Source organism: Podarcis pityusensis (assembly GCF_964106645.2).
Source record: "Podarcis pityusensis genome assembly, chromosome: 8".
NCBI classification, from domain to species: Eukaryota; Metazoa; Chordata; class Lepidosauria; order Squamata; family Lacertidae; genus Podarcis; species Podarcis pityusensis.
Window position 1 is genome coordinate 50,251,297 of NC_138033.1, and position 24,380 is coordinate 50,275,676.

A 24,380-nucleotide genomic window follows, 5' to 3' on the forward strand; every position below is an offset into this window, starting at 1 on the left:
AAAGCCCCAGTGGAAAAAAGGACTGTATTGCTTAAGGATGCAGGTGAATTGCTCTCTCATGTCTGTTTTTTTAAAAAACAAATAACCTCCCTGCAAATAGAGAGCTAGCACATCAGGGAGAAAGGTTCTAGGAAGGCCCTTTTGTGGCTGTGCTGTTGTATGTGTGTTGTTGTTGTTTAGTCATTTAGTTGTGTCCGACTCTTCGTGACCCCATGAACCAGAGCACGCCAGGCACTCCTGTCTTCCACTGCCTCCCGCAGTTTGGTCAGACTCATGTTTGTAGCTTCCAGAACACTGTCCAACCATCTCATCCTCTGCCGTCCCCTTCTCCTTGTGCCCTCCATCTTTCCCAACATCAGGGTCTTTTCCAGGGAGTTTTCTCTTCTCATGAGGTGGCCAAAGTATTGGAGCCTCAGCTTCACAATCTGTCCTTCCAGTGAGCACTCAGGGCTGATTTCCTTAAAAATGGATACGTTTGATCTTCTTGCAGTCCATGGGACTCTCAAGAGTCTCCTCCAGCACCATAATTCAAAAGCATCAATTCTTCGGCGATCAGCCTTCTTTATGGTCCAGCTCTCACTTCCATACATCACTACTGGCTTTAACTATACGGACCTTTGTTGGCAAGGTGATGTCTCTGCTTTTTTTTTGTATGTGTAATTTTTATGAATTCACAGCGAGTTTTTAAATATAAGGGAGCATTTAAATATGAGACCTCCCATCTTTAGTCTGGTGACACAGTCCATTTTCCCACCTCAGGATTCTAACACCTCGTACTTGAAGTGTGCGTAGACTAAGCTTGACGTAAAGGGCCCTAACAAGTGTACAGTGTTTCACAGATGTGTGAAGGGGCAACAAGGGTTTGGCAGTCCCAAAGGCTGATCAATTATACATCACACCCCCAGGAAGAAGAAAAAAATCATGACATTGACTTAAAGATCACAAGGCCTTTATACCAGAATACTCTAGGGGCCTGCTTAATTGGCGTTTTCGTTTCTGAGCCTTTAGGGTCTCTGTTCCAGTCAGGTTTGCAAGCTGCTCTGTGCATTTGTGATGGGCTTGACATACATAGGCCTTGTTTAAATGAAAGCTGAGATACAAAAAACAGGGAGATTTAAGATGAAACTGTGCTCTGGAAGACTTCTGTAGGACATAATTCAGGGAAGCCTCTGGATGAAACCCTTTTCTGTCCTCTCTTTTTGACAAGTACTCTTAAACCATTGAGCGGTGGGTTACTAAAATAGTAATATTTAAATAAATGAATAAAACACACCTACCTCTAAATTTGTGAAGACCTAGGAGCAAGGCTAAAAATATATATTGCTGTGGCACCTCACGCATTGCTGATGCATTAAAATTTTGTACCTATCAATATTTGAAAGAGTAAACTACGTATAACAAAGCACAAAAGTGAAAATCTTCATTCAGCTTGAATGTATTTTTAAAATAAAAGGTTCAGAATACAAATAGTTCCACAACTCTGAAAGACTCCCTTAATATTTAGACATCATTAATTCATAGATTTTTTATTATCCCGCTATTATCATCTCACTCCAGAAACAAAAACAGGACCACAATCCAGAGTTTACATAAAATTCAGATTTTAATGAACATAAGCAAATTCTGTGTTTCAAGTGTCATGTCAGAGAGGCAATGGGGCTGATCTCTTATGTATCCTTGGAACAAAGAAACGTCACTTAAAAATAGTGTACAGTACAAAGATGCATAAACTTTGCATATATGCAAATTTAGTAATAATTGCTATAATTTAAATAGAAATATAACATATATCACTCCAATGGGCACAACTACAACCAGGTGATCTGTGTGCCTGCTCATTCCCCTGCCAGGTGCTAACTGTGGATGGACAGCTTCAAGGTGCCTGGCCACATATTTATATTTAAATGAGACTTGGACCAGAAAGTCCTTCAAACCCAGCTGCCCTTCAAATAGATGACTGTGCACAGGTCACATGGTCAGCACTTACAAGTCTATAGTATAGCTGTGCCAACCAAACTGTAAAAGATGGCAAGTAAATTCTAATATTAGGCACAGGTCCGATGACGTGGGGAGGGGGGCAGCAAAACAATATACGATGAGACAACGATGAGGGTGCTGAGTGATTATTATGCTTTTTATGGTGCGTTTGTTTTCTCTGCAAACCAAATTCTGCATGTTGAGAACCCCCGAATTGTGATCCTGATCCTCTTGGCTCAACACATGAAGACGTCATAGGCAATGTTGCCAAAAAACGTCATCACAGGACGCCAATGACATCAGATCGGACTCCTCCACCCTAACATCCAGTGACGACGCCAGGGCTCTGCAGCGACGTCAGGCGCGCGTGAGCTGCCCTCCTTCCCCGACACCTTCGCCGTCCCACGCATGCCCCGGAACTCGCGTGGCCGCTCCTCGTTTGCACGGGGGACGTCGTTGGCGGACGGACCGGCAGGCCGAAGCAGGAACGCCGTCCGTCCGTCTTGACTTGCGGGTGAGAACAAAAGCGGGGGTGGAAGCGGAGGCTGACCCGGAGAAGGGAAGGGGCTTCCGTCTTCTTCTCTGCTGGGGAGTGGAAATAATGACCGGCGGCGGGGTGAGAGGAAGGTGTCACTGCTCTTTCCTTCCCCTCTCAGGTCCCTGAAAGTGAAGCGGGGACCTTTCATCTCCACCCGCCCCCTCCGCAGCCCAGGCGATGCACCTCCTGTCTCTTCAGGTGCATTAGTTAGTTGACGCCCTGGGCTCCTTCGGGAATATAAATGGAATAAATAAATATTGCCCCCTCTACACATAGGGCGTGGGGGCGGGGAGGTAGTAGGGTTTTCCTTTCCCTCACCCTCCATCTTCCAGCACCCTCACTGCTCTTGCCTGACCACATTTTGCAGCTAAAGTCCCCCTCCCTCCACCATTTCTCTCTCCGTTCCAGAAAAAGCTTCATTTGCTTAACCCTTGCAGTTAAATTGCACAGGAACAGGGCTTATTTATTTTCTAAACCACATTTTCCTCCAAGGAGCTCAAGATGGCATGCATGCCCCCCTCCCAAATAATCCTCACAACAACCCTATGAAGCAGGCTAGGTTTAGAGACAGTGACTGGCTTGAGGTCACTCAAAATGAGCTTCATGGCCAAGCTGGAATTTGGACCCTGTTCTCCCAGGTCCTTTTCCAACCCTCTTAAGTGCTACACCACACTTGGTTGTGGTAGAGGGAAGTGGCAACCCACAGCGTATCCCTCTGTGTAGGAACTATTTATTTGTCTCTATGGGGGATATCTATTCTGATGGCAGTGCTCTATTTTGTGCTGTGCTTTTGTTTCTATGAAAATGGTAGACCAACAGTAGGGGTACCCCCACTTTCTTGCCTGTTGACCCACCTTGGGGGTCACATTGGTTTTTTACAGCATCATGATCACTGTTTACAATGCAGGTCTTGTCAGTTGCTTATAAAGTAGGATGTACATTTAAAGCACAGCATGAGTAAACTGGAAGAGGAAACTGAATTCCCTTCTCCTGAAGCTTTTGAGACTCCAGTGTTGGCAAACTCTCACAAAAAGTAGTGACAACCACTAACAGGAATGGCTTTAAAAGAAAGCAAGGCAAATATTGTCACAAGGATTGTCCAGATGTAATTAGTTTGGGAAATTGATAGAGAATAGGGCTATCAGTGACTGCTAGCTATGATAGCTATGTTCTATCTCTGGTGTCGAAAACAGTAATGCCTCAGAATACCAGTTGCTGGCAATCACAAGTTGAGAGGGTCATGTTTCCCTCAAGTCCTGCTTGCCCCAGAAACAACTGGACATCGTGAGAGCAAGATGCTGAACTAGATGAGCCTTTGGGAGAGATAAAGTTGCGACCACACTTGGAATGCAGTTCTGGTCTGAAAAGAAGTATCATAGAGCTGGAAAAGATGCAGAAAGGGGCAACCAATAGCTTGAACAACTTGTGTTTAAGAAAAGGTTACAAAATTTGGGTTTTTTTTAATAGTTTAGACAGGAGGTGAATATGGGGGCACATGACAGAGGTATGTACAATTATGCATGAAGTGGACACAGAGAAGGCTATGTCCCTTCTCATATTACTAGAACGCAAAAGGGTCATCCAGTGAAGCTGAATGTTGGGAGATTCGTGACAGACAAAAAGAAAGATTTTGTCGCACAGTCAAATTATGGAATTTGCTGCACATTCATGGAAGATAAGGCTGTTAATGGCTACTAACCATGATGACTATGTATTGTCCAGTATGAGAGGTGGTATGCCTCTGAGTACCAGTTGCTCATATGATGGGAGGATGCAGTTGTACTCATTTTCTGCTTGTGGTTCTTCCCATTGGGGCATTTTATTCACCACTGTGAGAACTAGATGGGTCTACATCTGATCTAGTAGGGCTGTTCTATTCTTATTAAAAGGGTGGGAAATTAGCATCATTTCACAACTTTGGTTGTGAGAACAGAAGGTTAATATGTATAAAAGGGTATCTAATATATGCCAGATTTCCTGAATTTGTGCTGTTTGTGTATGTACACAGAAAATCCTTTGATAATTCCATTCCAGTGTAGCAACTCGCACCACAGTATTTTCTGTTGAGAATATGTGTCCTATTATGGATTGGTTCCATGCATGTGGAAGATATATAAGATATACACATTCCCAATTAGCACCCTTGTTAACAGCTCTCTCACACACCTTCAGCAGCAAGAATTTGTCTTGGGGAGGGGGCTTTAAAATTATAAAGAAGGTGATTTGGTTTTTGCTAACGAACCTCATTGTTAGGTACACACACACACACCTTTTAAAAGTTGTGCTGCTAGGCTAGGAAGGAATGTGTGAAATGGAAAGAGGGTAAGCTGCTGTCATCGGATGTGTTTTTCCTTCTCCACTGGTGCGTGACACATTTGGTTAAAAGCCCTTCCCACGCAAAATCAGCAGCTTCTTTCAGAGTGGTTTAAAAAGTGGAGAATGTTGAAGCCAAAAAGTTTATGGCTTTTAGCTTAGAGGAAATTAAGGCGGGTGGAGAGAATTAAGCTTGTTGTCAGCGGTTGTGCACATCAATGCATACAACTTGGCCAAGCTGGGCTTCATATTAAAACCACACCTTGTTCATTAATGCATTGAATCTTGGAAAGTTTTTCCCTTTGAGCTTTTAAATTTAATTGTGAGGTGGCTATAAACAGTCCTATAAATTGCTTCAGTTCCTGTGAGCAGCCCCCCAACATGCCATCTTACACTCTTCCCTTCCACTCGGTTCCTGCTTAAACTTTCAGCTTTATTACATCCTCTGGCTTAGTGTTCCTTAAGTGAATCACCTGGATGCATGAAAACACCTCACATTTTTGCTGTTTTGTGCCAACATTTTCCGCTGGGTTACAGCACTGCAACAGTACTGCTGAGCCCTAATTACCTCCTACCCCAGGGTTTCCCATTCTTAATGTTCAAGATGAAACACATTTCTGGATCCGGCAAGGTCACTTCTCTTGTTGGACCGATGTCTGTTAAACTGAAAACACAGTATACTTCATGGCCCATCTTGTATCCTGAACGGCCAAGTCAGCTTTGAGACCAGAGCACTGAGGTGCATGATATTTTCCTGGCAGCACTTCTGTGATGAGAAATTATTATTCAGTCCTGCAGAATGCTGCATGTTTTTTCTTTACAATAAAGTTGCCATTGGCGGTCTTTGATCTGAAAGGAAGCATGTCTTGCAGGGTGATACCATTGCCCTTCTTGTGTGTCTTAAAAATATAAGAAGAGTCTGCTGGATCAGGCCAGTGGCCCATCTATTCCAGCACCCTGCTTTCACAGTGTCCAACTGGATATCCAATGGAAGCCCACAAGCAGGACTGAAGCGCAGCAGCTTTCTCCCTTCCTATGGTCTTTGAGCTGATCTTTTGGTCACGCTCTGCATATTGACTGAGTTTTTTTGTTTCTTTCTCCAGCACCACAGCTAGCCAGGAGGCACCAGAGAAATGTTAGGCTCCTTGTTAATTTCAAATAGGAGCTATCTGGCCAAATGTCTAGTTCGTGTCTTATGCCTTCGAGGCTGGGACTCCTCTGGCCTAAGGGCTGCTCACTGCATCTTTAAAGGCCTGCATACTAGCAGGACACCTTGTCATGGACAGGTTGCTCCTGTCTTCACCAGAGCACTGGCCTTTGGAGATAAAATTGCCATTGTTGACCAACATGGAGAGCACTCCTACAAAGATCTGTACGCTCGAAGCCTCCATCTATCCCAGATGATCTGCAAGACTCTCGGGAACTCAGGCGGAGACTTGAAGGGTGAACGGATTTCATTTTTGTGCCCCAATGATGCTTCCTATGTAACTGCACAGTGGGCTTCATGGATGAGTGGAGGCACAGCTGTTCCTCTTTACAGAAAACACCCTGTGTCGGAATTGGAGTATTTCATCAAGGACTCTCAAAGTGCTCTCATTGTTGTAGAGGAAGAGTATGTGGAGAAGATCACCCCTAGTGCTGGGAAACTTGGGGTTCCTGTGCTTTCGCTTCCCAAATCTGGGAGATGTGGTTCAAAAGTGGATGCATCCCTTTTCGAAGCCAGTTGCCCCATTTCAGAATGGAAGGGCAGGGGTGCCATGATCATTTACACAAGTGGCACAACTGGGAGACCCAAAGGTGTCCTCAGCACCCACCAGAATGTCCAAGCTGTGGTGAGTTTATTCTTCACCTACTCAATAGCAGCTCACTTAGGAACCTGTTTTGTTGTGGATGGGCTCAACTTTAGTAGTAGTAGGAAAACAGTAGTAGTAGTAGGAAAAGAGAGGGGTGCCTTTGAGTCTGTGTGGGGTGATGTTTGTCTGGTTATTTATTTGCTTCGTACAATTTATATACTGTTTGATTGTAAAAAAACAAAAAACCTCTTTTAATCACAGCCATCATCCCTGTATTTAAGATCAGGAGCAGAGCTCTAGGACAGGTTTAAACACCATCACTCTAATTTTTAAGACACTTCCCAGTACTCTGCTGTATTTCTTCCCCTGCAGAGCAGAGGTGACAGTTCCAGCTTGGAGCAGTTTCTTCTCTTACCCATTTGCATTGCTACAAGATGACTACAAAGGCATCTTGAAAAGTCTGTTTACTCTTTAGCTGTGTATCCCCAAGGCAGAAAAAATCCATTAGCTCCCTGAGCAAAAAAAAAGTTAGAAGTTTGGAGTCTTGCTGACTGCCATGGCAGCACAAGGTCTCTGCCTGCAGTGGATAAAAATGTACCTTTAGGGAGGGAGAAACACACAGACCTTGTGGCTTGAGCAAATCAAAGAGCTTGGAGCTCTTTTTTCCATACATTCTCCACAGTCTGTGGGTTTCTGTTGTTTACAGATCATGGTTAAGAAACACATTTCTTTTCTTTCTCAGCAGTAATAACAACAACAACAACAACAACAACAACAACAACAACAACAACAATAGCAACTAAATTCTAACAGGGGTTTTTTTTAAAAGCACCAATCACATGCCTGATTTTTCTGTGGCTCATGGTAAAATGGGCTGTTGGCCCTCCTGACAAGGACCTGAACAAAGACCTGCTGTAGAACAGGGCTCAAAGCAGACACACCAGCTGCAGTTTAAATCCTGCCAATTTTTAGTCTAAAGCTCTGTTCAGAGGGGATGGCAAAGAGGTAGCAGGTTGATGCAGAAGGAGATGCTGCAGATGCCCTCTAAACGTGTCGGGCTGGATAAACTGTATTTCTAACACACCTTAAAGGTTTCCTCTTCTGTTCTTTTTATGTCTCCCACTGACAGTAGTTTAAGCTCTGGGGCCCTCACTTTTGAAACAAATGGTGTGCATGCTTGTTTGTAGCCTCTACTCCTAATGCTGCTTGTTTGTTTGTTTAAATATCCTTGCAGATAACTGGGCTGGTTAACAAATGGGAGTGGACAAAGGATGACATTATTCTCCATGTTCTGCCTTTGCATCATGTCCACGGGGTGGTCAACAAGCTGCTATGTCCCCTCTGGGTTGGCGCAACATGCATCATGCTTCCTGAGTTCAGCGCAAAGGCGGTAAGTTTGCCAGGGTTGCTGGGCGGGGGGCTGCCACTTGTCTGCTAACCTTTCAGATGAAGTGCGGCAGGAGACTGCATATTAGAGTGAGGTTGGGGTGGGTGGGGGTAGGCTTGCTGTAAATAGGCTCTCACAGCAGGTAACAATCTCTTCCAGATGAGCAAAATGGGAAGCCTTTGTAAATTAAAATAAACAAGAATGGGATCTTTTCTTTCAGACTGGAAGTGTGCAATGAATGATAAATATAAGAATTTTGTGGGAGGATAAAGAAAGTCTTAGTGGTCCAGTATCTTTTGTGTTATGACCTCAAAGGTGCACAGATTGTGGTTCATTGGCCCAAATGTGTTTTGAGTCCATTGTCTCTCTTCATTGGAGTAACTACAGTAATTTGCCGCATCAAGCAGTTGGTCCCTTACCTTTCCCGCCCCGACCTGGCCACAGTGATCCATGCGACGGTCATCTCCAGGCTTGACTACTGTAATTCGCTCTACGCGGGGCTGCCCTTGAAGCTGTCCCAGAAACTCCAGCGGGTACAGAATGCTGCAGCAAGGCTCCTCACGGGGTCTCTGCCATGGGAGCATATTCACCCAGTGCTTTTCAAGCTACACTGGCTCCCGGTGGAGTACAGGGTCAGATTTAAGGTGCTGCTTTTGACCTTTAAAGCCCTTCACAGCCTAAGACCCTCGTACCTACGGGACCGCCTCTCCTGGTATGCCCCACGGAGAGCCTCAAGGTCCATAAATAACAACACCCTAGTGGTCCCAGGCCCTAAGGAAGTTAGATTGGCTTCAACCAGAGCCAGGGCCTTTTCAACTCTGGCTCCAGCCTGGTGGAACGCTCTGCCTCATGAGACCAGGGCCCTACAGGATCTGATTTCTTTCCGCAGGGCCTGTAAGACAGAGTTGTTCCGCCTGGCCTTTGGCTTGGAGCCAATTTGATTCCCTCCCTCCCTCTCTTTCTTTTTTCTTTTCCTTCTCCTCCTGCGATGAGGCTACATTTTAATATTTTAATGTTCCATTATTTTAATATTGTATTTTATTTTTGTTTTTAAGTTGTAATCATTCGTCTTGTTTTTATTATTGCTTGTAAGCCGCTCTGAGCCCGGCCTTGGCTGGGGAGGGCGGGGTATAAATAAAAAATTATTATTATTATTATTATTATTATTATTATTTTCTAACAAATGACCAAAAACATCTTCCCATCACATACCCATCACCTGAGCACCTTTTGAGGTTTCCTTACTGCATCCCTTCATTTGCTGCCCTCCCATCTTTCCTTTTCTGGTAGTTTTTGTGGTCTTCCTTCAGAATGATGTTGTTACTTCATGCTCTGATTGGCTTGGGCCATGTGTCACGTGGCGAGTCCTAAAGGCTTCAGAGTTCTTGCTGCCCTAGGTAAGATTGGCTGGTTGTCTCTGGTACTTTGTGCTTTCTGGCTCTGAGGTGTTCTGCAAATGTTGATTCATTCATCCATGCTAAGACTAAGCAGTAGATCTTTTCCTTTGCTCCTGATAGCTTAGCCTTGCCTCACATATACCAGCCCAATTATTACATTTGACTGGAATGGCACAGTTAAGGGTGGCCCATGATATATGCCTGGCTTCTTTAAGATACAGAGGATATGTAGTGCATCTGTGCCTCAGTTGTGAATCTTCATGCCTGCTACTATCGAGCAAGCACCAGCAGTGCTTAGTTTTCAACACCTGCCCAAGACCGTTCTGTTTACACAACCCTTTTCTGATGTGCAGCTCTGGCATCAGTTATTGTATATCACTGTCCAGATGTTGATAAAGCTTTTTTTTAAAAAATGGTGCTTTACGGATGTGTTACATTCACTGCCAACATGCTTTTTCCCACTGTGTGGTATACAAGCCAATAAATAAATAAGCAAATAGGGGAGAGGTTTAGCAAAATGGAGACGCCCTTGGAATTTCAAAAGAATAAAGGGCTGCAAAGTCAAACTGCCCTTGCCAGCTCAGGAGAAAGGAAGTTCAGCTAGCATCACTTCTGTGCCTGTGTTTTGCTTCCCTCTGGCTGGAAGTGCAGATATTGCAGCAATTCCTCAAAGGGTAGTTGTTCTTTTAACGATATGGTATAGTTTATTTATCTACTGCTTTGGGGCCCAAAGGCTCCCCAGAGCTATGAACAGCATTAATAAACATTATGAAAGAAATATACACTAGAAATGTATATTTCTCAGAGAGAGAGAGAGAAACAAGTCTGGCTGATCTTCTGCTGGCATGGCTTTCCCCATGCTTTTGACAATTTTCCAGGGAAGAAGTGAGTCCCACCATGTGCTCTTTCTAGCCAGTTCAGTGCCTTGTGGCGATGTGGGGGGGGCATTAACAAGAAGGACACCCTGTACTGGTTGGCCTCTCTCGCACCCAGAGACAGGTGTCCCTTTGTCACCCATTGCTGTGATGATGGAAACTCTGTGCCAGATGTTGAGATCATGGCTCCGCAAGAGGAGACAGCTTTGATGTGCACTCTCCATCCCTGGAGACAGCGCCACAGTGGAGCAGATGAAAAGCACGGCAGCAGCCCCTTCATCAGCGCTTGTGATGTGAGATGGTACTGAAGGAGATGAAGAGGCCTGAGCATTTGGCGACGGCATTTACACCAAGGAGCCAAACCCGCTTGGATTATTTAGGAGGGGAAAGGGGTTGTTTTCTTAAAACGATCTGTCTGTCAGGTACGAATCCAGGTGCTTCTAGGAACAGTGAAAATTTCATTCCTGCTGTCTGAATTCCCAGCCAGAGCTACTGTTGTTGGGAAGAGGGGCATATGAACACCCTTCTTAAAGTTATTAGCCAGCCTTCCCCAACCTGATGCCTTCTAAATGTTCTGTTTTGGGTGTCGGGAAGTTGATAAATTCGACAGGCTTCAAAGGAGAGTTGCATGGGTGATAAAATGTATGGGACCAAATCCTTTTTAAGGATTGATTGGAGAACTTGGCAATATTAGGCTGATAACCAGCAAGTACAATCTGCCAGTGTCAGGACTGAGGATCTGTGGGAGGTTCAGCTGGCGACCAGGCTAGGAAACAAACTAATAGCCAGGCCAAGCCAGACCCAGGAAATACTATCCTAGCCCAGGCAAAGTCCTACACTGAACTGGAAGCTTGTATAGCCCTTCCTGTTGAGGAAAGCCAATGGCCAGCCTGGGTGGCAGACAACCCCCTGGGCCAAGCCAACGAGATTTCTAGCCTATAGCCCTGGTGGTTCATCACATGATGTAGCTGTGTACAGAGCTGTGGGTTCCCCCTTCTAATCACAGGAGCATCAGCTCCTCTGGGTGAGCCCCACTGAAATGTAATCTGCCTCCTTCTAACATGCAAAACAGTTTTAGCAAATGCTGCCTGCCTGCAGTATATTGCACAGACACTTGTTCTAGAACAGGTATGTGTGGGCAGGGGTCCAAGGAGAACATCGGGTGCCATTCAACCATAGGCCTGCGCAGAATAGACCCATTGAAGTTAATGGACATGACTAACTTAGGTTCATTCCCTTACACACTTGAGTTTTTCTGCATCTCCTTCCCAACATCTGCATGTTGCAGCCTGTGTTCTGGTGGGTGGGGAGAGGGAGTCCAAACTGATGTGTGCTGACCGGAGAGCTCAGTGGAGTCTGACAAGCAAGGGCTAGAGAGGGCACCAACTCGAGATGGTTAAGCGATGCCCTCACTTGCCCTGCCTTGGCCCAAGAATGGCTGGCCAGGGACCAGCTGCCTGGCCTGTTCTCTTCCACAAGCTCTCTAGTGCAGTAAAGGCCTTGGGAGGACTTTATGTGCCTTTTTATTTTTGTTTACTTTCCCCCCTGTTTCTCTATCCTTTTTGTGAGCGCCTCCCGAGGGAGCAGGAAAGTGGTTTGATTGACATGACAAAGGAGGTGCAGGAGGGTAAATCGGGCTTTCTTGTGGAGTTTAACACAAGCCGACTTTGAGTTCCAGTCTATTTTCACCAGCTGTTTACAAAGTGCCCTTTTGCTACCGAAATCGGCTCTCGGGAAAGCAGCACAGTTTCAGCGGCGGATTTCGCAGAAGGAGCCTGAGCTTTTCCTTCCGCCTTTTGTATTTCTGTTTCTTTGCACCTCGAGAGAGCAGTCAATTACAGGGTGATATAAAGAAACCCGAATGGCAGCTCAAACACTCGACACGCCAATCAAAACAAAGCCGGGAACCTTTCCTCCAAAGCTACTGCTGCCTCCAGAATCAGCTTTGAGTAATACTGGCAAGGGTTCAGGAGAAACCGCAGCAGTGTGCCCAACCTTTCTAATCACTAACACTTCATTATGAGCAATAAATACTTTATTATTACAGTGTTTATTAGATTACTTAATTCACGACGTGCCTTTACAGTTACACGTACATGTGGCAGCCTGGTTCGGTTGGTCTTTGTGACAATAGGCTCCTCACAGGGTCAGCGCAGTGGTGCCCTTAGGTCACAAGTCATTGTAGCATCTTTCCCTGTGGCCAGTCTGTGCATCCAAGGGAAACAGCGAGAACACCCCAAGAGACGCTTGTAGTGGCTGCTGCTTTCCTCCTCTTCTTTCAGAGAATTTGGCATTAGTGTTTGGTGGGATCCCAGTGGAACTATGCCCTTGTGAGCAGAATATCAGAAATGCTCAAAATCTCCTCCGGCTGGGGTGCTGCACATCTCTTCTAAGCAAAAGTTTATTTGAAGTCAAATAGAAGCAGCAACAGGGACAAACTGCAAGGCCAGAAGGGACCCTGGAAAGCAGGATATCTTGTATATGGGGAACCTTCACAATATGATCATTCAGGCTCCTCTTGAAAGCTTCCAAGGAAGTACATCGGAACATAAGAAGAGGCTGCTGGAGCCTTTCAAATTCAGCATCCTCTTCTCGCAGTGGCCAGCCAGGAAGGAAGCCTATGGGAAGCCAGCAAGCAGGACCTGAGCACAACAGCGATCTCTGCACCTGGTATCCAGAGGTTTACTTCCTCCAACAGAATAAATCTGGTGCTAATGCATTATTATTGTGGCAATAATATGTTGCAGAATACACCTGTGGTAAAACACCAGACTGGAGGGGTCCTCCTCCTGGGATTGGACCCTCCGGGTGTGAACACTGCTGGCTGGTTGGTTGGGGCTTGCCTCTTCCTTTCTGCACTTGTTCTAACAGCTTCCTTTGGGTGCTCCAGTTCCTGTTCCTGAATCTCACCTCCCGAGTCCCTTATTCCTGGCCTTGCAGGAACCTTGGTACAATGGTGGGATATGCCTGTGGGAAAGGCGGCAATCCCTACCATCCTTCACGTGCTCTCCCCACCCCCAGGGACTGCCCTACAGTCACTACAGGGAACCAGGTGTGCAAATTACTTAGCTCCTGCCTGTCCTCTATGGCTGAGGAAGGACCAGTTTGGGTTTCGAATGCACCAGCTGTATGGACTGGATAATGGGTAAATGGAATCCCAGGGCATATTTCATGGCATATGACTGGGGCAAAAACCCTGGCTCTGGGAAACAAGTCTCTTTTATGAAGGAGGGGGTTTCCCAATCCTATGTTTCCTGGAGAAAGTTGGTGGTGGTTTCATCCCTTCACTTTCTTTAAATCTCATTCTCTACCCTCCACCCCCCTACCCCATCTGAAAAGGGACACTGGCAAGAGCATAGAAGGGGCACATCAGCATTGAACAGTTTATACTGACTTCCGGGTTGGCGCCATCGCCGAATGGCGGACTCCCTCCGAGCTCCGGAGGGAGTCTGCTCGGCAGGGGCTGGGTCCTACCGCACCGGCGATGCGGGGACCCTTAAAAACCACGGCCACGAGGGTCGTGGACATGGAGACTTGGCTGGCACCGCTAGCGCCCTCCCGACTCGTGAAGGAGCCTTTTTAAAGGCTAAGGATCGGGTGCCGGGGAGAAGCGTGGTGCTTTGAGTCCTCTGCTATCCCTGCCGAGCGCAGCCGCATGCCATCCGGCGGAGAGCGCTGACTTCTTCTATTGAAAATTCGGACTTTTAGACAACAACCCGTGAGTAATTTGGAAACTGGGTTTAAAAGGAGGAAAAAAAGAATTTCTTTTTGAATTGGATACGAGCGGGGGGGGATCCAAAAAGGAAGTCAGTCCCCCCCCCTATTGTAAACCTTTCAAGACAAGGACGGGGCAACCAAGGTCCAAAAAGATTTGTATTGCTGATAAAAACTAAGAATTTCACGATGGGGAATTATAAGAACTGTGCTGGAGGATGAACTGAGGGAGAAGAAACGTAACCCCCCCCCCCTGGGAACCGGGGTGATTGAAGAGAGAGCCTGGTGAAAAGAGTCGGAGATTTTGACAGCTGTCAAAGTAGCTGTCAAAGTCGGAAAGCAGAGAGGATTTTATTATGAGAACTTTGCTGGCTAAACTTGTTACAATTTGCTACAATTTGTTAAAACTTGGATACAAAATGGCGAAAATATGGATAACAATCGGACTTTTGGACTAGAGAAGACAAAGTTATAACAATCCCCCTAGAGGAGTTTCGGGACATTACAAAGATGGTCGTAAGTGAAAAAAACACCATTGGAATTTTACAGGACTGGTTATCTTCTGGGAAAGCTGCGAAACGGAAACAATATTTTGTCTACAGGGTGTTCAGCTAAAGGAGACAATAGAATTTTCTATTGAAGAAAGGAAGGGACTGAACGCAAGTTTTTGTTCCTGAATAATAATAATCCCTGCAGACTTACTAAGCTTCTGAATTAGAACGTTTCAGCAGCGGAACAAGAGGAAATTGGACTACAATTTGGAAAGAACAATGGGGGGAGTTTTATTACAGATCTGAAGTTAAGTGTTCTAAAAATGTTTATGAAAGGGAAAAAAAAAAAAAAAAGAAAAGAAAAAACCAGCAAGGAGTTGGGGGAAATAGGTGATTTATGGATTGTAAGAATCCCAGGCGGATAACATGGTTTGGTGGTCAGGGGGAAATTAAACCGGGGACAGGGGGGGAGAACTATAATCCAAAGGCTTGTTAACTTCTTTTTTTTGAACTAGCTTTGTCTTATCTATTATACTCTTTATTTCTTATTTCTGATACTTTTATTATGTGGGGAGTTTTTATTATTAAAAAAAGGGAAATTGTGGAATGAAAATGGGGTGGGCCTTGGGAAAGAAATTTTTTGTGTTTTATTAAGGGTATTGATGTGGAGTGCAGAAATATTAAATTCGAATAATGGTTTAACAAATTAAGTTTTTAATTAGAACTGAGAGCTTGTGGAGCCAACAATATGAAAAAGGAATATGGTAGGGGTGGGGGAAGGGGGGAGTCCCAGAAAGCGGATATATGAAAATAAGGATATATGAAAATATGTAAATTCTTGCTTTCTGTATTTTCTTTTTTTTTGAAAATTTTAATAAATATTATTTAAAAAAAAAAAAAATGAACAGTTTATACTGGATCCTTTTTCACAATCCTCAGCTTGGGGAACGGGTGAAAGAAAAAGTTATATCTTTTTTTCCTTCTTGCCAGATCTGCCATTTGTCCTCAGCATCTGTTGCAGAGTAATGCCTTTTGAAGTGTGAGGGGGGAGAAGGGAGAGGCAGGAGGAAGGGAGATGATGAGAAGAAGAAGAAGAAAGGAAACTGGAGCCTGTCATATTTTGTTAGATTCCTGGGTCCTGGGGAAAGTGTTTGCTCCTTTCAGCATGCCCGCAGCGTAGCGAGGGTTTAAAAGCTGTAGCCTGGGATGCTCAGGGAACAGCAGAGCCTGCAGATGAATAAGTGATTAAAACAGAATCATGCAGAGCACACAAACAGTTGGAGGGTATCACAAACAGCAAGAGCTCAGGCCGCTTTTGGAAGAAGGAGGTTTTTGCTTCCCACTCTGTGCTGAAAACCTCTTGCCTTAGCCGAGGAGTCAGTGGAGACTCAATGGGCAGGGGTGGTGAAAGAATTGCTAGGTTGCACCAGATCCTTGGTCCACCTATCTCAGCATTCTGCCTTCACAACAGCAGCCAAGTAGATTCCTGCAGGAAGCTCCCAAGCTAGCCATTGCAGGGTGGTATCCCTGCCCTGTCATTTGTACCTGGTATACAGTAGCAGCATGTCGGGATTTGATCAACCAGGTGGGGGGAGTATGAACAGAAGTTGGCAGCAACTGAACAGACAGGTGCAGTCTTGTCACCTAGAACTTAGCAATGCCTTTGTGGATGGGAGCAGAGCCACCCACCCCAATGGAGCAATCTCATATTCCCACAAGGCAAGAGAGTATCGCGAGTGAGCATGCCATGCCTCATCTTTAAAAGCTTAGTGGGAGGGATGGGAAAACTTGTTGGGATATCTGTGTTGCCCCCATCCGTTTCGGAACTCCTTTTCCTGCTCCTGAAATCCTGAATCGTGACTCCTGGAACCTGTATCTGCTGCTGAGCTTGTACCGTTACTTTCCTGAATAAAGATCTCTTACTTAGATGCGGGTGGCGCTGTGGTCTAAACCACTGAGCCTAGGGCTTGCCGATTGGAAGGTCAGCAGTTCGAATCCTTGCAATGGGGTGAGCTCCTGTTGTTCGGTCCCAGCTCCTGCCCACCTAGCAGTTCGAAAGTGCGTCAAGTGCAAGTAGATAAATAGGTACCGCTCCAGCGGGAAGGTAAACGGTGTTTCCGTGCGCTGTTTTGGTTTACCAGAAGCGGCTTAGTCATGCTGGCCACATGACTCGGAAGCTGTCTGCGGACAAATGCCGGCTCCCTCGGCCTATAGAGCGAGATGAGCTTGCAACCCCAGAGTCGTCCGCGACTGGACCTAATGGTCAGGGGTACCTTTACTTACAAGTAAGAGCCTCTGTCTGCGTGTGTTAGGCGGGAGCCAGGGCACTTGCCTCTGAGCCCAGCAGCTGTGTGTTTAGCTGTTATGACAAGAGAGAGATGGGGAACATCTGGCCCTCCAGATAACACTGGACTACAACTCCCATCAGCCCCAGCCAGCATAGCCAATCGTCAGTGATTATGGGAGTTACAGAAGAAAAACATCCACAGGTCCCCCATATCTGAATTAAAGTGAACTTTGCTCTCCATGTATTCACTAAAACCAGAGATTGGGAACCTGCGACCCTCCAGATGTTGGACTCCAACTACAATGCTCTCTGGCCATTTGCTGTGTTGTCTTGGGTAGATATAGGAAAGTCCAACAATGCCTAGAGGGCAACAGGTTTCCCCACCCCTTATCTGAACCCTTTTAAAACCATGTGGGGTTAACTGCTCTCCTAACGCCATGTTGCAGTGAGTTCCATAAGTTAACTATACATTGGGGTTAGAAGGGCCAAATGCCGAATCCAACTTTAAGGCTGGATTCTTGAGGCATCTCTCCCCACCAAAATCCATTAGCAGAGAATGGCAATAAAGTGTTTGTATAACAGTGGGATGCGGGTGGCGCTGTGGGTAAAACCTCAGCGCCTAGGACTTGCCGATCGCATGGTTGGCGGTTCGAATCCCCGCGGCGGGGTGCGCTCCCGTCGTTTGGTCCCAGCGCCTGCCAACCTAGCAGTTCGAAAGCACCTCCGGGTGCAAGTAGATAAATAGGGACCGCTTACCAGCAGGAAGGTAAACGGTGTCCCGTGTGCTGCGCTGGCTCGCCAGATGCAGCTTGTCACGCTGGCCACGTGACCCGGAAGTGTCTGCGGACAGCGCTGGCTCCCGGCCTATAGAGTGAGATGAGCGCACAACCCTAGAGTCTGGCAAGACTGGCCTGTACGGGCAGGGGTACCTTTACCTTTTATCTTTTATAACAGTGGGATAAAGACAGCATTAGGTGACTCAAGGGTAGGGATGGGCAAATATGTCAGTTTTAGTTACTTGTTTCTCAATTTTAAGTTCAGTTCTTCACATTTCTACATTGGTCATGAAATTCAGTTTGGGGCAAGTCCCCCCCCCCCATCTGAACACGTTACGTGCAATTTTTCCCAATATACACATTTTTGCAAAGCAGTTTCCCCTACTGAATCTGTGTGTGTTATTTTCACCAATATATGCATTTCTACACAAACTTTACTCTGCCGTGTGCACTTTTATACGCATTACTTGGGTGGAGAGCTCCATTGCAGAATTTGGAAAAGTGCAAATTTCAAAGGATAAAATGTGAAATTTTAGATGCGAACTGAATCAGATTTCTCCCCCCATCCTTGCTCAAGGGAACCAAGTTCAAAAAGCAAGTCTCTGCACAAGTTTTTTTATCCCACAAAGCAGAACACCACCAAGTAGCACTATTCAGCTGGACATATTTTGTCATGAAGATGCTCAGCTATCTGGATCAGACTGAAAGCTTTAGAGAAGCTGGGGGTGAGTTGGGGTATGGAGAGAAGCCTGGCAGCATTTTATTTCTTTCTTTGCAGGCGATGTAACCAGCACCCTGTCAGTCAAGACGGAAACACAAAGCTGCCTTGGAGATAAAAAGAAAAGTAAAGGGATGATTTAACATGCATTAGAAGATTGTTACTTGTGAAAAGGCCCCTTTTCCCTTTTCTGGGTAACAACATGAATTGATACGCCAATTTGCATTTGGTTCACCAAAGAGGCCCTTGTGGATTGCATATAGATACAGTTATCTGTTTAGGGCAGGGAGGTTGGGGTTCCATCTTCGTTTTTTGTTTTTATTTAATTGGAAATCTGATTTGAGAATTAGAAACACTCCAAAGGGAAAGCTTGCGGGGGGGGGGCTGTTTAGATGAGAGAGCATGAGAGAAGAGATTGAATGGAAACCATGGTATATTTCTCAGGAATTTCTGTATTAACTTGTGCTATTGTGCACCTTTGTGTGTTTGTACCAGGGATCAAATCTTTTTTAAAAAATATTTATATTTTATTAAGGTGATTTCAGTTAAAAGAAATAAAGTGATGCAGAAAAAAAGAAGGGAAGGTTAGAAGGAAGGAAAACAACAAAAACGATATGTATAAAAGTGAAAATATGCACACACAAAAAGCAATATACGATATTCCCATACATTCATGTATAAATTGGTATAGTGTTATTGTCCTAGTGCTTATGTAAATGTTAATAGCCTACTACATTTAGTATAAACTCATTCCAAATGTTATAGTATTTATCTATACAGAGTCTGCGCCTGTAATCAGTCCATTCATAAATTGCCAGTGATGTCATATCGTCAATCCATTGATTGAATGGTATCATATCTTTATTTTTCCAATTCCTCAATTTCAATCTCTTGGCCACCATTAGGGCACGGGAAATCCGTTTCCGTTTTCCTGTTGATAATTTCCATACTGCAGGTATATAGTTCAATAAAATATTCTCTGCTGAAAGGTTTAACTTTTTCTGCACAGTCATAGTTACACAGTCCAGCACTTTCTCCCAAAACCTGTTAAGTAAAGAACACTGTACAAGTATGTGTTTCAGAGAGGCATTGTCTAAGCCACATCTCCAACATTGAGCTTTCTTAGCTAACCCTTTTTTATACAACCGTAAAGGAGTCCAATAAACTCTGAATATTATTTTCTGTTGTATTAGTCTTGATTTTAAATCTAATGACACCTTAGGTATTGAAGCTAATACATTTTCCCACTGTCTGGGTAATAATGAAAGTTCCAATTCTTTATTCCAATCATCTCTTGCAGTCTGCATATTGAATTTGTGTATTGTTAATAGATATCTATAGAAAGTAATTTGCTGGCTTTTTATTTTTGAATTGAGTTGTCCAATTGCTCCAATTTCTCAGGTATCTCGGAAGCTGAAAGAGCTGGTAGCCCAAACACACTTGTAGATGTTGTAATTGAAGATATTGCCATTGGGCTGCATCTGATAGATGATATTTTTGTTTTAAAATAGCAAAAGTATAAAATTCATCATCCCCATCTGTCAGTTGGTCCAATGCCGATACACCTGCTTCCATCCAATTTTTCCATATCACCATCTTTTTTGCAATTCTTAGTATGGGGTTTTCCCACAAAGTAAGTTTAGCATGTGAAAATGGATCAAATTTGTTTTTATTAATCAATATATTCCATTTTTCTAAGTGATTTAATTGTTTCCAGAGTCACCTGGGATTTCATATATTTTGATCCTCGTATTGTTCAACCAACCAAAGGTGCTATGTACATATATTCTAGGGTTGGCCACATCGGAAAATTAGGGCCAACAGTGGGATTCCAATATAGCTTCCTGCAGCCAATCAGAAGCCGTGCTTTGGTTTTTGACCTTTTGGAAGTCAAACGGACTTCCGGAACGGGTTCGACTTCCAGAACCCCTGTGGTTCTCAGAAGGGGTGGCGAGCCTCGTGGACCGGCAGCTAGTGTTTCTTCATGGCCACTTCCTTCCAGGCATCGTAAGGAAGGTCTCCCTCCACAGATGCCTCTGAATGCCAATTGCTGGGAGCCACAAGTGGGAAGAGAGCTGTAGTGCTCGGGTCCTGCTTTCTGACTTACCATAAGCATATGGTTGGCCGCTGTGAGAACAGGGTGATGGACTAGATGGGCCGTTGACCTGACCCAGAAGACTCTTCTTTTGTTCAGAGCACCCTCTAGATATGGGAGTCATCTTTCTTTGATGTACTAGAAGGCATTTCTGTGGCTCAAAGAGCTGATGGACAGAGCTGGCGTCAGAAGAAGGGAGCTTGGTTTAGGAAAGAGAGTGGCTTGATCACCTTCAGTCATATCACGCCTTCCTTCCCTGTTGCATGCACCTCTTTGTGCCTGAGCATGCTGAGCTGGCGGGGGGGGGGGAGCACATGGTGTCATGAATTGTTAGAGAATACATTTGTCAGCAATGGGGCAGGAGCCGGGAAGAAGGGGAGGAGGAGGAAGGTTACCATAACAGAACAGGCAAGGGCCGTCTCGTTATTTATTTATGGGGTTTCTCCCTCTTGCTTGGCAGCACTGAGGGAGACGAGCAACAGCACTGGGGGCACACTAGCCAAGGTTAAATATTCATTTCACGACTTGGTCTCCCGATGCTCTCGAGGCTGGCTGCTCAGTCAAGCCCAAAGACCCCAGAGTCCGCTTAGCCAGATGTGGGAGTCTGACCCACTTTGTGCCTGTTGTGGGGCACTGCGGGTGAGCAAGATGTTTCTCTAACCCTTTCTGGATGTGAAGTGGCTATTTGTCATTCTCTGAGTTTGATCCCGAAAGAGCTTAGATATGGCTGATCAGGTTCTATTCTCAGTGCAACTCGCTCTGCTTCTGCCTGGTCCTTTAGAGTCCTCTTCTCAGCTGCAGGGGGGTGGAAAAAGCTTTCCTAACAGGCTGATACCCCATGGTGCCAGTGCTTCCCATGTGCCCTGGCTTCCGGTGCATTTCCAGACCCAATTCAAAATGCCAATTAAAAAAAAAAAAATTATTAGATTCTCTTCCAACCATTAAAAAGTGAAAATCACCATAACAGAAACAATAATAAACACACACACACAACTATATGCCAGTTTTAACCTTGAAAGTTCCAAATGACCTGGGGCAGGATTCCCACACATTCAACCGGGATAAAGGAGACAGAGAGACCCTTGCAGGAAGCATTGTTTAGCTTTGTTGGATTGCCTTTACAAGTTGCTTTTCTGTGTCCTTGTTCCAGGTCTGGGAGGCATTTCTGACACCCCAAGCTCCCCGGGTGAATGTCTTCATGGCAGTGCCCACCATTTATGCCAAGCTGATGGAGCATTATGACAAGCATTTCCGACAGCCTCACGTCCAAGATTTCATTCATGCTGTCTGCCGGGAAAATATCAGGTAGGTGGTCCTACCTGAGCCAAAGCCACAGCCATGTTTCCTCTCCCTCTTGCCCTGACTTGAATTTAGTTGCATAATGGTAACTTTTTATCCCTTCCTAGGTACCCACCCTATCCTATCCCAGAAATGGGCTAATTTATTCTGTATTAAGAGGCTAGTACTGGTTTGTTGCAGTTGAAAGGAAGGCTCTCTGCATGTGCTTAAGGTCACCTCCAGCCCCTCTGAATGCACAGAGGACAATCCTCAACACATGCTCAAATCCCAGATCTGACGCTGATGGGTTCTGCCTTGAATTAAGATGTAGGCCGTTCCTTCAGTTTAGCAAAGGCACACTACCTTTGCTGGAGGGTGGGTGATGTCCACATCATGGGCCAAGGGATCAGTTCCAACAGCAGGCAGAGCACCTTGATTTCAAGTTGGAAAAGAGGGTGAAATCATGGGAGGGAGGCGTGCCAGTTAGCAGACTCCTTTCTTTTTCTCATTTTTTCCAATCTTAAATGCACATTTTTGCAATGCTGTTTCCCCCCAAAAATGCTATTTTCACTAATATATGGGGGGTTTTATGGACACTTTACCCCAGTATATACACTTTTGTACACATTACATGGCTGGAGAACTGCATTGCAAAATGTGGAAAAATGCACATGTTTCAGTTCTCACATATTGTTTAGGAAAGCGTGTATTAGGTAGATTTGCCTTTAAATGTGAACTAATTAAAATTCTTCCATGTCCCCTGCCAGGCCCTTTCTGAGAGCTGTGGGAAAGGGTAGTCCAGGGACCCATGGGGCTGCGGTACAGATTGCAGAATCTGATTTCCTAGATTCCAATGGGCACTTCTTTTGGCCCCCACTCTGAAGCTCTCCAAGGAGGTTTGCAGTTGTGCGGTGAATTAAACTGCCCACCACAGACAATTTCCTTCTTTCGGAAGGAGGCTTTCAGAAGGCTGAACCAGGCACCTGGCAGGGGATACTTCAGGGACAGGATATTCTGCTTCTGGGGCGGATGTTGAGCTACATGGTCGCCTTCCAATCTGGTGACACTGAGCCCATGATTCTGTACAGCTTGCCCTCCGAGAGACAAGAGCCAGGGATCCAGCTTATTCTCCAGGCTAACCTCCTACTATCTTGTTAAAAACCATCTGTCATGTCTCTGCTCTCGGTTTGGGTTCCAAGATGTAGATGCAAAGCCCTTTTTCTGTTCTGGCAGGTGCCCAACCCTCATCGTGCTGTCACCACTTTGCAGCAGCAAATGCCGCCCTGTTTTCTTCTCTGCTTGTGGGGCGATTGCCAGGGAACGTCTTGCTCCGGGGCAAGACTGGCCCTAGAGAGTAGCCTGTCCAGTACGTTTTGCTTTCCTGGTGGCTGTCTCATGTAGGTGTTTTTTCTCGGTTACATTTTGTCCAGAGGCTGTTCCTGTGCTCACGGGGGACCAGCACTTCTTGCAGCCTGTATTGCATTTGCAGGAAACCAGGTCTATTACTTAGTTACGCAGAAGTTTTGGGGGAAGGGCCCAAAGAGGCAAACATGGATATTCTAAACTGTAGGCCGAGATTCACATTTAAAACGTTAATATCACAGAATGCAAGCCAACTGATTTCCCATCCAGATCACCGCAGATCAATTCTTCAATTAACCTGCAGCCCACCACAGATCACTCCAGATCAGTTTCTCTTCCATTCATTTACCCCAACTTAATTTCCCAACAGATCCTGCTCCAAATCAATTCAATTCCTTTTCAATTACCCCCATTCATTATCTCTACCGAAGTCATCTTAAATTGTTTTTTTCTCACCACCCCCAGTTAATATCCTACTTGGTTACCCACCCAGACATGTCCATCCTGTCTGAATCCATCCTAAGGTGTAAGGGAGTGGTAGCATGATGCTGAGTTCCCCTTTTCTAGGTAGTGCTGCTGAAAGCAGAATCCGGCAGGCCCCTGCACTTGGTTCTAAATAGATATTGAACGGCTGTGGCGATAATCCTGCTCTGCAGTTGTTAAGCAACTTAACTCTCGCTGGCATCCCTCCTTGCAGACTGATGGTGTCAGGGTCTGCAGCCCTCCCAGTCCCTATCCTGGAGAGGTGGAAGAGCATCACTGGGCACACGCTGTTGGAGAGATATGGGATGACGGAAGTTGGGATGGCGCTTTCAAACCCACTCCATGGCCCGCGTATCCCAGGTAAGAGTCTAGCGAGTGCTGCAAGTTGTCCTACTTTAGGTGCTGTACGTTTGGAGAAAAAAGGGGAGGTGCTTTCAGATCAGGACTGTACTAAGGGTCTGTTTTGGCAGGTAAACCCTCGTCCCTTTAAATCCACAAATAAGGCTGCTACTGCTGTTTAAATGTGTATATCAGGACTGGGAAAGCCTGTGGCTCACCTGATGGTGTTGGACTCCAGCTCATATAATCCCTGACATATGAGCTGTGCTGTCTGGAGCCAACAGGAGTTGGAGTTCAACAACATTAGAGGACCATAGGTTTCCCATCCTTGCAGTAGATGAACAGGCAAGAGACTGAGACTAAGCAACTTCTCCAAGGCCACATTGTGATTCTGAGGCAGAGGTATGACCTCCCAGGTGCTCATTCAGCTCTCTCTCCATTGCATCAGAGTCTATCTGTCTATCTATCTATCTATCTATCTATCTATCTATCTATCATCTATTTTATTTACTTCTGGAGGCCCAGTTTAGATGGTGTGGAGGCCACAAACTTATAGG

At 45.4% G+C, this 24,380-nt stretch overlaps 1 protein-coding gene across 6 annotated transcripts in view; it reads left to right on the plus strand.

Moving 5' to 3' along the window:
• The first annotated feature begins 2,231 nt into the window (after positions 1-2,231).
• The window catches only part of ACSF3 (acyl-CoA synthetase family member 3), a 64,053-nt gene continuing 41,904 nt past the window's right edge, over positions 2,232-24,380 (plus strand). The window contains exons 1-5 of one of the 6 annotated variants that reach the window (XR_013989750.1): positions 2,248-2,491; positions 5,932-6,660; positions 7,856-8,011; positions 21,512-21,666; positions 23,699-23,844. Coding sequence is in view for 5 of the 6 variants with exons in the window: in XM_081017810.1 (XP_080873936.1) it covers positions 5,962-6,660; positions 7,856-8,011; positions 21,512-21,666; positions 23,699-23,844 (1,156 nt within the window). In the remaining variant the exon portion in view is untranslated. The other 5 variants (XM_081017810.1, XM_081017809.1, XM_081017811.1 and 2 more) reach the window with 5 other exon arrangements.